Source organism: Citrus sinensis, chromosome 4 (assembly GCF_022201045.2).
Source record: "Citrus sinensis cultivar Valencia sweet orange chromosome 4, DVS_A1.0, whole genome shotgun sequence".
In the NCBI taxonomy this organism is placed as follows: Eukaryota; Viridiplantae; Streptophyta; class Magnoliopsida; order Sapindales; family Rutaceae; genus Citrus; species Citrus sinensis.
The window spans coordinates 6,278,884-6,291,658 of NC_068559.1; the positions used below are offsets into that span (position 1 = coordinate 6,278,884).

At 32.8% G+C, this 12,775-nt stretch overlaps 2 protein-coding genes across 5 annotated transcripts; both read left to right on the forward strand.

The window, feature by feature from the left end:
- Positions 1 to 3,779: 3,779 nt before the first annotated feature.
- LOC102630471 (probable phytol kinase 1, chloroplastic) lies at positions 3,780 to 6,206 on the forward strand. 4 transcript variants are annotated; one of them, XM_006485177.4, is made up of 6 exons: positions 3,781 to 4,174; positions 5,070 to 5,137; positions 5,240 to 5,371; positions 5,474 to 5,589; positions 5,668 to 5,782; positions 5,872 to 6,206. In XM_006485177.4, the coding sequence occupies exons 1-6, from the start codon at positions 3,887 to 3,889 to the stop codon at positions 6,056 to 6,058; spliced, it is 906 nt and encodes a 301-aa protein (XP_006485240.1). In that variant the 5' UTR covers positions 3,781 to 3,886; the 3' UTR covers positions 6,059 to 6,206. The 4 variants fall into 4 exon arrangements, with proteins under 4 accessions (XP_006485241.1, XP_006485240.1, XP_052296125.1 ...); XM_052440165.1 differs by having other exon boundaries at positions 3,783 to 4,174; positions 4,326 to 5,137; positions 5,235 to 5,371; XM_025101152.2 differs by having other exon boundaries at positions 3,783 to 4,174; positions 5,235 to 5,371.
- Positions 6,207 to 7,522: 1,316 nt separating this feature from the next.
- On the forward strand, positions 7,523 to 10,476 carry LOC102630567 (cation/H(+) antiporter 1-like). The gene is made up of 3 exons (XM_006485268.2): positions 7,523 to 8,347; positions 8,620 to 9,581; positions 10,079 to 10,476. The coding sequence occupies exons 1-3, from the start codon at positions 7,523 to 7,525 to the stop codon at positions 10,377 to 10,379; spliced, it is 2,088 nt and encodes a 695-aa protein (XP_006485331.1). The 3' UTR covers positions 10,380 to 10,476.
- The last annotated feature ends 2,299 nt before the right edge of the window (positions 10,477 to 12,775 follow it).

The following is a 12,775-nucleotide window of genomic DNA, read 5'->3' on the forward strand; positions in this document are numbered from 1 at the left end:
AAATTAAATAAAAAATAAATAAGATTTTTTTATGTAAAACTCATTAATTAGTTTTCATACAGTAAAATGTATAATGATTTATAATAAAAATTAAATACCATGTTTATCAATAGATATCCATAACATATTGGATAATTTGTATTTGCACATAGATGGATAATAACTATTATTCAATTGGATTTTGCCATCCCTAATTGATAGGGATACGATCAATTAAATAATTGTGTCAAATTGACCAATCAAATATATATATATATATATATATATATATATATATATATATATATATATTGCGTCATATTCTTGTCAGATTAATGGGTTAGTGTCAGACAACAACATCATGGCAATGGACTTTTTGTTTTTTACTTTGGTAGTGAAATGGATTTTTTCCCCAATTCTAGCAAATTATGCATTAGGTTCTCTACATATATTGCGATAATAAAAAAAACTTATATTGTCCAAATTGGCAAGTTTGCGATGTCGGAGTAGTGTGTTCGTGTTGGGTCTTGGAAAGGTGTTTATGACATAGGTTGTGGCTTTTGGAAACATTACTGTAATTGAAAATTTGTAAGTGCAGGCCTAATGTGTCAAAATTTAAAAGTCGTTGGCCTTTTTTTTTTATATATATATATAACAAATAATAGGACTCCATTATAATTGACTTAGAGAAAGACAAAAAAAAGGGGTAACAAACCCTTGTGGCAACATAGTTTTACCCTATAATTATCACGGCGCACATAATTAGAAAAAATAACTATTATTACTTTTCAATTAATCACTTTATATCACATTAGTTTATAATATTAATTTGTAAAAAATTATTTGTAGTTCTATCACTATTGTTAAAAGATAGGAAAATGGAAGCTTGGATTAATGTGTATTCGCATAGATAAAAAAAAAAATTGTGTATCTCATCGACCGGTCATAGATTGGCCAAATTAGTTTACATTTGAGTGAGGATTTTCCAACTATTATTTATTTATTTCACTTAGCACTAAAAGTAAATTTTTACTTCCAAATTAATTGTTTGATAGTCTCTCCCCGGGACTGGGGTCCATCCTATTATACTCTCAAAGAAATTGAGAGGGAAAATTCAAGCAAGGTTCACTCTAATTTGATTTTATTGTTTGATTATGAACAACGAACATAAAGGTTTCCGTGAAGGGAAAATGCAAATTAAAGCGCGTGCAATCCTATTTATTATTTGTCTTGATTTTGTTTTAATCATCATCTTCAACTAGTGACAATATTTATTTGGGACTTAGCTATGGTGCAACTGTGGTACCATACCACAGCTGCACCTAGTGATTAAATCTAGTTACCTAACCATTTGATCTCTCACCATAGCTGAATTTAATGGTTAAGTGCAGCTGTGATATGGTACCACATTTACACCATAGCTGAACCTTTCATTTGAGCAAAGTTAAAATCAATTTTATGATTCTTAACCTTTATCTTTCTTAGGATTTGATTTTGACTACTAGTCAAATAAAATTATTGGAGAACTATTCAAATATACCTAGTGGTGTAATAAGAAATTTGAATTAACATTAACAAATTTTTAAAAATGTTTAAGACAATTTTTTAAGAATATTTTTAAAAATTAGGTACTTCCATTCTCACTTTGATTATTTATTACATTAAATTACGTAGACATTATAAAATATTTGGACTTAATTTCTCGTGTTTTTGTTGGTTTAGTAAATTAAAACCACCCTTTGTCCCTCGTTTAGTAATTAGGATCCCATAAGTTATAATTGTTTATTTATGAATAACACCAATTGTTGGGCATTTTTTTTTTATCGGAGCAAATTAAATTTTTTTTCATTAACAACTTACACATTAGTTTTGGTTCGAAAAATAAAATTAGCAATTTTTGACATACCCATGAAGTCAACTCCACCTTATTTCTTTCTTTTTAGTTCCTTTCATGAGATTTTGATAAGGTGGGCAAAAAAGCCTGGGCTTGCTCGCCCTAGACCCGAGAGTTTTTGGGCTAGCCCTTTACATGAAGACCTAAATATGAGTTAAAATTTCTAAAGTCTGTTGTGAATAGGTCTGGTTAAAGACTTATGTAAAAAGTTTAGACTTGACTCAAATTTTATAATTTATAAATTAAAAAAGAAAATCAAATAAAAAAAAAGAAAGAAAACAAGCAAATTCACGTGACTGAATTTCTCGTTTACTATATTATATTGTTAGTATTTTGTGTATTGTACTATTAATCTATTATGTATTGAATAATCATCTTTAATTTTAATATTTTTTTAATTTTTAGCTTTATTAAAAATTCATTTAAAAATTAATAGAAGCCCAAGTCCGGCCTAGGCCCATCAAGACTCAGCCTAGGCCCGGTTCTTCCAAATTTGGATGGACTTTTAGAGAACTTGAGTATGTTATCAATAACATGAGCTTGGCCTTGGTTTGAAAAAGCCTAACCTAAACCTGTAATCTATATATGTGCCATGTTTTCAAGACTATCTCAAAGTTTTGTTTTACATGGTTACATGTCTATTGAAATAATGATTTTACGTAGGTCTCCCTCTCTCAAATTTACATTTTAAAAAATTTATTGATTGGTAATTCTAGTTGTTATTCATTTTTAAATTATTTTATTTGATTGTAAGTTACAAAACATTTTTTATGTATAATTATAATTGTAGTAATAGTAGTAGCAATAACAATAACAACAACAATAACAAAAAAAAAATTATTATTAGGATAATAGTAAAAATGAATATAATAATATTAACTAAGGGCATTTTAATAATTTATAACAATTCATTCTGGTTTCAAGACGAAGTAAATAAATCAATGTGATACAATTCATTTCAATTCTAATTCACATAGCTCAAGTAAAATCTTATTTTAGTTTTCATTTGTTACTATGATTCCAACCCATTCTGATTGCTGCAAAGGAAATACACCGTAAATGTAATTTTGACAAGCTCATATATTATACTCAAATTGTTTTGTAGTTTTTTCTCGAATGACAACCAAATTAGCAAAATCTGGTGCTATCATTGCCACTAAACGAAATCGATTTTGAACTTCATCGAAATTAGGATTGGGCATTGAATCGGGTTCGAATAGATGCGATCCAATTAAGTTTGGATTGGATTCGAATATTGCCCAAAATTTGATCTCATATAATTTGTGCCATCTAATTAGATTTGCTTCGAATCGGATTAGATTCGACTTGATTTGAAAAATTCAATTGGATTGCAGTGCTTCCTAAAAAATTCAAATACAAATAATTAAATATAAAATCAATAACTCAATCCAAAATAGTCTAATCCAAAATACCATCTGAATCTAAAATATCATCCAAATTCAAACTCATTTGAACTTGGATTCATCCAAATATTCATCCAATTAGATTTTTTTTTTTAAGTGGATCGAATTGAATTCAGATGGTTTTTTTTTCTCAATCTGCACAATTCAAAATCCACTCTGATTCATCTAAATATGAAGTTATGTAAAATTTTAGGACAACCGAACAATTCTAAGATTTTTTTCTTTTTCCCTCATTATGAGCCCAATGACAAATGTAGTTAGAAATTGCATCTGTAGCTGGAAAATATTACGACCATAGATAAATTGGGTGCGTGAATATTACAAACTTGTTAATCCTAATGAAGAGTCATTAGCTCAAATATAAAAGACTTGAGGGGCCTGTTGGATAATAGTTAAAATAATAATCAAAAGACGACAAACATGAGGTTATCCTCAAAGTACTGCCAGCTAAATGAAGTAAACTGAAGGTCAGCACAGACCCCCAAAAGCCTTGCACACTACAAAAATGTGAACACATTTAAACAGACTCACCAACTGGCAACTGTATCTCAATCTAACATCATATGATACATAAATTAATTAAATAAAGATGAGCCTCAGCCTCAGCCTCTTATCCAGGCACCCAATCTCCGGCCGCCACGTGGGCAGCGCCGCCACCCACGTCTTCCCCATAAGCCCACGTGTTTTCCGTGGGTCGATGTCCGTTTGGCCCGCCCGTGTATCATTGGATCCGCATACGCTGAGGTTTCGTGTCAGCGCCGCCGCCAGAGTTGGCCACCTGTTGCATGATGCTGGAGCTACTGCCGCTGTACTCGTCGGTGCTTACGGTCTTGTTTTGAGTTTTGATAATCTCTCTCAGAGAAAGCTTATTCAGCAGGTTCATCTTATTTAATTTTCTACTGACATTGTTGAAAAAACAAAAAAAAAAGTAATTGAATTTTCTTTGTCATGGAGAAATTGTTGATGAAAATAAGAATACAGAGACGAATATGAGTACTAATTTTGATTTTTCATTTTTTAATTTTCAGTTGGATTCTGAAGCATTGAACTTGTAGTCATTTTGATTGACACTTGGGAAATATCGAGTCTTTGTTTAGGATTTAGAGCATTTACAGGTCTTAAACTTTGAATCATCTGATAATATTTTGTCGTTTAAAACAATTTGTTGATAATCATCTGTCTGTAAAGTGTACTAGCTCCAGCTAGTTGCTGGGCAAATGACTGTAGGGTGACATGCAATGGTAGTTTCGTTCTTCATAATGATCTTAAAAAGGAAAGAAACATAGATGTTATGAAGTAGCAAGTTGCAGTAGAACACATGAGGAGGTAATTTCGTTTCCTGTTATTCTCGGAGCACAAGCAAATTGTATAAGCTATACTATGAATGTGAAGTCATAAAGAGGTCGCATAAAAGGATTAGGTAAGTGGTGGACTGGGATTAGAAGCTCATTTTTGGGGAAATGAGGTTAGAGAAGCTTTGTTTAACTTCTTACTTTCACTTTTATATTATCAATGCCAAGAGTTTGCTAACTAGCTTAATTAAAGTGGGAGAGTGGGAGTGGTAGTAACGAAATTTTGTTTGAATTCTTGCTGTATTCGTAAATTGATGCCGGTTTGATAATATAAAAGGTAGATAGTGACATCTGATAAATCTTTAATCATTTCTGAAGTTTGTTTTGAAAGATCCCTTAATGTAGAGTAATTTCTTTCATGATTTAAGATTTTGCTTTCTTTTTGACAAATCTTCTTCACTTTTCTACCCCTTGGAACAGAGTTTAAGCAGAAAACTTGTACATATATTGTCGGGATTGTTATTCATGGTTTCATGGCCAATTTTCAGGTTCCCCTCTTGGTATTTGGAAATTTTAACAAATTCAGTTTGTTTGTTATATATGCCTCATTTTTCTTAACTTTTCAATCGATTATTTGAATACTAGAATAGCACCTCAACAGAGGCTCGCTACTTTGCTGCTTTGGTTCCTCTTGTGAATTGCTTGAGACTTGTCATTAACGGCCTCTCATTGGTAAAGGATGATGGGCTCATAAAATCTGTTACTCGTGAAGGAAACCCAAAGTAATTTTCCTCATTACCATTATCTTAATGCTATTGGATTCATTATTATTTGATACAATTGATTTCGTTTGTAATTTTGCTTCACTGTTCTTGTACTGGCAGGGAGTTGCTTAGAGGGCCATTATATTATGTCCTCATGTTAATTCTTTCTGCTCTTGTCTTTTGGCGTGATTCTCCAGTTGGGGTGATCTCTCTCTCGATGATGTGTGGAGGAGATGGTAATATCTCTTGTCTTATCCCAACATAGTTCTCTTTCATGCCTCTCAATTACTTATTTCTGCTTCAATGATTAAAAGGTATTGCTGACGTTATCGGAAGAAGATTTGGGTCCATGAAGATCTTTTATAATGAGAAAAAAAGTTGGGCTGGCAGTATATCAATGTTTGTTTTTGGATTCTTAGTTTCCACTGGGTGCGTTCAAGCCTCTGTGACCGACTAATCTACAGTTTGCTTACTCAATGGATTTCGTCACTGACATGATATTTATCTTTACAATATAGGATGCTGTACTTCTATTCGATTTTGGGATATTACCAACTGGATTGGATTGAGACATTGCAACGGGTTGCTTTAGTGTCTCTAGTGGCGACAGTTGTCGAGTCCCTCCCGATTACAGAGGTTGTAGATGACAATATATCTGTTCCTCTTGCAAGCATGGTAGCAGCATATTTGAGTTTTGGTTATTAGATTGTACCTTACTTTCCATCTCTCTCTTTCTTTCCCATTTCATTGTTGTTCTTTGACATTTTTTTTAAAAATAAGTCCCTGCATTAAAATTGTATTTGTAATGAATATTTATTTACTATGAGTATATGATAGTATGATTTGCAGTCAATGTAAATAGCCCCGAATGCCTTGTAAATCACTGCCTTTCTGTTGTTACACTGAAAATTTTTACAGGTTAAATGCTTCACTTTTTAAGTCTCTAGAGTTTAGACTTTACTTGGTTTTATCTTTGATTATTGCTGAACTGCACAAATGAATTGAAAGGATCTGCTATTTATTCATAAACGTGTCAAAATATTATTGTTATTTATTATAAAGTCAATTTTGACCCTTTGTAGAATTTGTTTACCAATTATGCCCCTTAGAACCTTTGATGCTTGTTTCGGGCATTAAAACGTTAGCGAAAGAGTACATCATTGAAGGATAAATGTGACTTTTTAAAATGTATAAATTGAAAAGACTTATGTAACGTACTTAGCAGAAAAACTAACGACCATCAGGTAAATTTGGCTTGAATTTGGGTTTCAAGTGTTATTTGACCGAAGAAGAGGGGGCTGTAAGTATTATTTATTCAAATGTTAATAATATTCAACAGAGAGAAGAAGAAATCAAATGATGCGTAACAAAATTCCGGGATTAAAGCCTCTCCTTAAGCAAGCCATACAAAGAGATTAAAATGCTTTCCTAACAACATCACTTCCATAACAACCACATAAATAAATCTAGAGAATGTTTTCAGATTTTCAAGGAAAAAAAGGAAAAAGAAACACAGCAAACAAAACAAATAATTGTGCTATGGCATCTAACAACAATATTTCCCTTTTCTCCTTCCAAAATATTGCTAGCAAGTCACCAACTTTTCTGGTTCTTGTTCTGGTTTCTGCAGAAGCAATTGATCACTTCTTTTTATTGCATTATCATTATAACTATTGCTATATAGATTTCCATTTTTTGGCTGTAAATTATAATACTAATGGAAGATATAACACAAGAACTGTGCTCATCCATCCACCCATTTAATCCTTTAGTGAGCACATTTGTTCAGATTTCATTGATGCTTGTTATTGCCCACATTTTTAACCTTATCTTCAAACCCCTTGGTCAGCCAGGACCCATTTCTCAAATGCTGGTAAGAAACTAGCTCTAGCTAGCTACATTTGATTTGCTTTGAATTATATGTACAGATTCTCTTATATTATATATGCAAAAGTTGAGACACTAACGTTTGCTCTATGTTTTGCGTATATGATGATCAAGGCTGGACTAGTTCTTAGTCCAAGTTTTCTGTCCCAAATCAACAAGATTCGTTCGTTCTTTATTCAAGATCTATCTGCATTTTATTATCGAGTTTTCGCCTTCATTAGCCGCATACTTTTCATGTTCTTAATTGGTCTTGAAATGGACACTGCTTACCTGAGAACGAACATGGATCTTGCAGCAACAATTGCTTCTGGTGGTTTGCTAGTGAGCTTCGTCTTTGGCATAATCTTAACCTATATTTCCAGGTTTGTGTTAGATATTAAAGACAATACCCCAGCATTCTCTATCACCATCACTATACTTCTAGCAAATTCAGCATCTCCAGTCGTTATGCGCTTGATTGATGAACTCAAATTCAACACTTCAGAACTTGGACGCTTGGCATCTACTACCTCTTTAATCAATGAAGTTGGTTGCATTATATACTACTCATCGTTTGTCACTGTCTTATCCTCTAAGAATTTTGCAAATGCAATTTACTCAATCATTCTCACTGCTCTACTGATCATTATTAACATGTATTTGGCCAAGTGGTTCGCGAGGTGGAACAAGGACTCAAAATATGTGTCAAATGCTCAGGTGTTATTACTTTTGGTTCTTGTAGTAAGTCTAGCATTTTCCATTGAGGTACTTGGCTACAACAGCACCATTACAGGATTTCTTCTTGGTGTATTTTTTCCAAGGGATGGCAAAACAACTCGGACTCTGTTTAAAAAGCTTGCTTACTCTATTCATAACTTCGTTCTTCCAATTTACTTTGGCTACATGGGTTTCCAATTCGATATCAGGGATCTTCTTAAACATTACCAAAACATTCTTCTTGTTCTTCTTCTGCTATTCTCATGCATTGCCAGCAGAATGATTGGAACCTTGTTTGTTTGTCATCGTTTAAAGATTCCAAGGATTAAGGCTGTCCTACTTGCTTTCGTTCTCAATTTGAAAGGCAATTTTGAACTTATACTCATCGATGTAGAGGCTGGACGTTCTGCGGTAAGTTTCTATCTTTCTTTTTTTCACCTTAATTTTTTTGACACAAACAAACAATCTAGTAAACAACTTTGCCCACTAGATGCTGAAATAGTTGCACACATTATGTGATGTGCAGGCTGGGCCCTGACCAACCCAAGCCGATAAAGTTTATATACACCCCTCTCTTGTTGAAAGTTTTTATGTTATGACCTACTCAAGTTCGTGGTTAATTTATTATGGTACCCATTGAAACAAAATCCTGACTTTGAATTTTTTGTTATCTTTTGTTGCAGACATGGTGGAGTCCGATGATTCACCGCATGCTCTTGATAGTAGTAGTGCTTAACACTCTAATTACAGGTCCCATAATTGCTTCGATACTGAGAAGAAACGAAAATTATTTTGCTCACCGGAACACATCAGTGGAGTCACTTGATCCAGAAAGCGAGTTCAGGATCCTCTCGTGTGCATATGAGCCCCGCCATGCTTCCGGCCAGCTCGTGCTGGGCGCCTCCTTTGGCTCCTCCATCAGCCCTTACTTAATGCACTTAGTAGAGCTCCCGAAAAGGAGACGCAAAGCAAAGCTACTGTACAACCAGCTGGAAGACGGCGGCCAGTACAGCGACGAAGAGGACTACGGTGGCAACGACGTGCTGGAGATCAACGAAGCCGTGGACTCCTTTACAGCTCAAACCCGCATCAGGATCAGCCAAGTGAAGATCGTCAACACGTTTGCCAACATGTATGAAGATGTGTGCAATGCGGCGGAGGACTTTAGGGTTACGATAATTTTTCTGCCGTTTCACAAACACCAGAGGATCGATCAGAGGCTGGAGAATAGCAAAGAGGGTTACAGGACAACGAACCAGAAGATTCTGAGGCACGCGCCGTGCTCAGTTGGAGTGCTTGTGCATAAAAACCAAACAGGGTTTCAGCTGCCTGTTGCTGGTAACAATAGCTATGAGAATGTGGTTCAACATGCAGCTATGTTGTTTTTCGGAGGGGCTGATGATAGAGAGGCGCTGGCTTTGAGCAAAAGGATTGGTAAAAACTCTAATATTAATTTGACTGTCATTAGGTTTTTGTATGCTGCTAAGAAGGAGGAGGAGTCTTCGCCGTCGTCCCAGTCTTCGTCGGCGAGTAGCCCGATGATTGGTGAACCGTCGAGGAAGGTTCGGGTGTTAAGGTCTTTGTCGAGAAATCATGAGATTGAGATTGCTAAAGATAACGTCTTTTTTGAGGAATTTCGCCTCAGGTAATTTAATTAACTAAAAAATATAAGATTCTAAAAAGGGAAAACCATACTTACACTTAAGGCTAATCGTTTTTAGTATATTAGCTAAGATTTTGACGTTGACAATCATATATATATATATATATATATATATAACTTTATTTATAACTAAGTAAACTTTTTTTTTAATTTTCATTAGATTTAGAAGACTAAATTAGAAGAGGATCTTAATACTTTTCAAAATTAGCTGAGCATCAAGATTTTATTGTTTTAAAAAATAGTCGTAAAGACTCTTTTTTGGATAATTATGTCCAGATAAAATATATTTGAGTCAATATAATCAAAAGATATAATTGTCCTTAAAAAGGATCCATATAAATATTTTGTCAAATTATAAGAGTGTTAGTGTCTTTTTCTTTTTGTAAATGGGTTTATATCTTTATAAAAGTGACGTCAAAATATTTCTTAATACTAATTTTTTTTCTTCATTTTTTTGGTGGTTTAATGTGATTAATTAGGTATGTAACATCAGGTGAAGTTGGACTGATAGAAAGATATGTAAACAATGGAATAGAAACATTACAGGTATTAAGGGAAATTATGGATAGCATTGAATTTTCATTGTTTATAGTAGGAAAAGGCAGCTATGGGGGTTCGGTGATGACCACCGGACTGAGTGATTGGGAGGAGTGTCCGGAGCTCGGCCCGGTCGGAGATCTCTTGGCTTCTTCTGATCTTGACATCAAAAGTTCAGTGTTGATCATCCAACAACATCGGCAGTATACAAATAATAGTAATGAAGATAGTGTTCAGGGTTAATTAGGTTTTATGACTTTATTTTATATATTAGAAATATTTCAATTTAAAATTTTAAAGTGCGGAAAAGTTTGAAAAAATATATAAATAATGCGGTTTATGCGCGTTAGGTTTTAAACCTCTTATACCCCATGGTTTTAAAGTTTTATCAGATTTTTCTCGCACTTCAAAATTCTGAACCATGTAAGATGTGTATATATACACAAACTACAACAAAATTAGATATTGGAAGAGTAGTTTGTCTAGCCAAATATTCTTTCTTTTGTTTGAGATGTGGTTGATTTTTCTTTCTAAAATTTATTTAAGAATGGCATATTACCAATTAATATTTCTTTTCACCTGCCTCATCCAACTGAGACGAAACTGCACACAGGTGCACCAAATCCTAATTACAAATCTCCACTCCTTATCTTTAGTTAGTACAAAACACTGAACAATTTATATATTCAGATAAATATACTAAAATTAGTGATAACTCTTCTTGAAAAAAAATATAATGGTAATTCTTGGTGCGTATATCCACAATATCCATAAATGTTAAAAATGATTTTAGTACGTGTAGTTGTATTTCTTAGTCACTTTGAATTTATAAATAATTAGAATTGATTACAGTTAAGCAACTCTAAATTTTTTAATAGTGATGAAGATCGAAGAAGAATTGACAGAATTAATTTCCATATTGATGTTCTTGTATGTTACTTCTGACTGATGTTACGATTTCACAAAGAATAAATCGCAATTCAATCGGTATTACCTATTCACAATCGGTAATAAAAAAGAAAAAATATGAATAGAATTATAGATTTTAGCCATCCATTAAAAAAATAAATTAATAAATGGAGAGAGATTCTGAATAATGTAACATGCTCTTCATGCCAAATATGTAAAGGGAGGCTGAGGCATGCCAATCTACGTATAAAAGGAATAATACTATGTTTATTTAGTTAAGATACTTAATTTGTATATTAATTGATATGTTACTAATAAAAATTCATCATTTAGATATGAAGTGATAAAATTTAATAATTAATTATCATTTAAGCCACTCAAATAATGCCACATCTAATAATTTTTTTTATAGATTTCATATTTCTTGAAACAACATATCTGAAAAATGGTGCTGACATATTCAAGTTAATGAGATTAAAAACTTACCAAGTTAATTAAATTGAGAATTACAAGAACCACAAAAAGAAGGAAAAAATAAACTGCAATGATAAAAATTAAAAAGAAAAAGAAAAAGAGCTTAACGTTAGGTGAGATTGACTAATGCTCCTAGCTTATCTAGACAACAAACAAAAAGAAATTTGAGAGACAGCAAAGAAGGATAAGAAATAACAAAAAGATAATCAATGCCGCCTTGGAAAGTGGAGAACAAGAGAAGCGAGGCTTAGAGAAGAGAAAGAAAGAGTGGAAATGAGGAGGGAAAAAGAAATTAGGACTGACTGGCTAATTTTTTATTGTCACTTCTAGAGTTTGTCTTAGGGATGGTAAAATTTTCTACGGGTTTGGGGCCTCATGGAACTCCACCCTAAATGAGGAAATTTTTGAATAATTTTTGGGGAATGAACTGGGAAGTGGGGGAAAAATAATTCCCAAATTTTTAACAGGGTGAGGTTTAGTTTGTACTCCCCACCCCACCCCCACCCCCATCCCAATCCTCATTATATACAAATATGTTTTTAATTTTTATTTAATAATTTTTATTTTATCAATTATAATGTCAATTAATAAATTTTTTAATATTTTTATCTAATATAAACAGGCTATGACTAAAAGAAATCCATACAATATAATTCTTTTTCAACTCTAAACATTATTATATTTCTTTTCTCTTTTAAGGTGTTGCTCTCTTCAAACATTTTTCAATTTTGATATCATTTTAAGACATTGTTTCAAACTTTTAGAAATTTTTTAAAAATAATTTAAATACTTTATAATATGGTAATGATTTTATTTTAAGTCTCTAATTTTTAATTTACTAAAATCATATATCTATATCTACTATAAAATAGGTAAATGGGGAATGAGGTGGGGACGGGGAAATCATTCCTCATATGGGAATTTCCCATTCCCACCCCACTAAATTTATTAGAGAATAAGGTGGGGAATGGAGGCAAAAATTTTTAATGGGGTAAGCTTCCCCACCCCCACCCTACCCGCACCCAAACCCAACTCCATTGGCATCCCTAGTTTGTCTTAGTATCATTTATTATTATTAAATTAGCCTTCAAATTTCAAGATTTTTTTCATACAAATGTAAACATAAATAAGTAATTTAATTGAACAAATAATAAATGAATCTTAAAACAAATGGACCATATCCGATTCGTTTATAACCAATTTATTAAATGGATAAAAGAATCTATATCCTCAAACTTGAATTCAATTCATTTATT

Bases quoted from the DNA above. Each gene is read 5' to 3' on its own strand.
- LOC102630471 (XM_006485177.4), top strand. From the start codon at position 3,887: ATGAGCCTCAGCCTCAGCCTCTTATCCAGGCACCCAATCTCCGGCCGC. The intron at 5,138-5,239 runs GTTCCCCTCTTG...ATACTAGAATAG, and splicing joins GTTTCATGGCCAATTTTCAG to CACCTCAACAGAGGCTCGCT. The intron at 5,372-5,473 runs GTAATTTTCCTC...TTGTACTGGCAG, and splicing joins ACTCGTGAAGGAAACCCAAA to GGAGTTGCTTAGAGGGCCAT.
- LOC102630567 (XM_006485268.2), top strand. From the start codon at position 7,523: ATGGATCTTGCAGCAACAATTGCTTCTGGTGGTTTGCTAGTGAGCTTC. The intron at 8,348-8,619 runs GTAAGTTTCTAT...CTTTTGTTGCAG, and splicing joins TAGAGGCTGGACGTTCTGCG to ACATGGTGGAGTCCGATGAT. The intron at 9,582-10,078 runs GTAATTTAATTA...GTGATTAATTAG, and splicing joins TTTGAGGAATTTCGCCTCAG to GTATGTAACATCAGGTGAAG.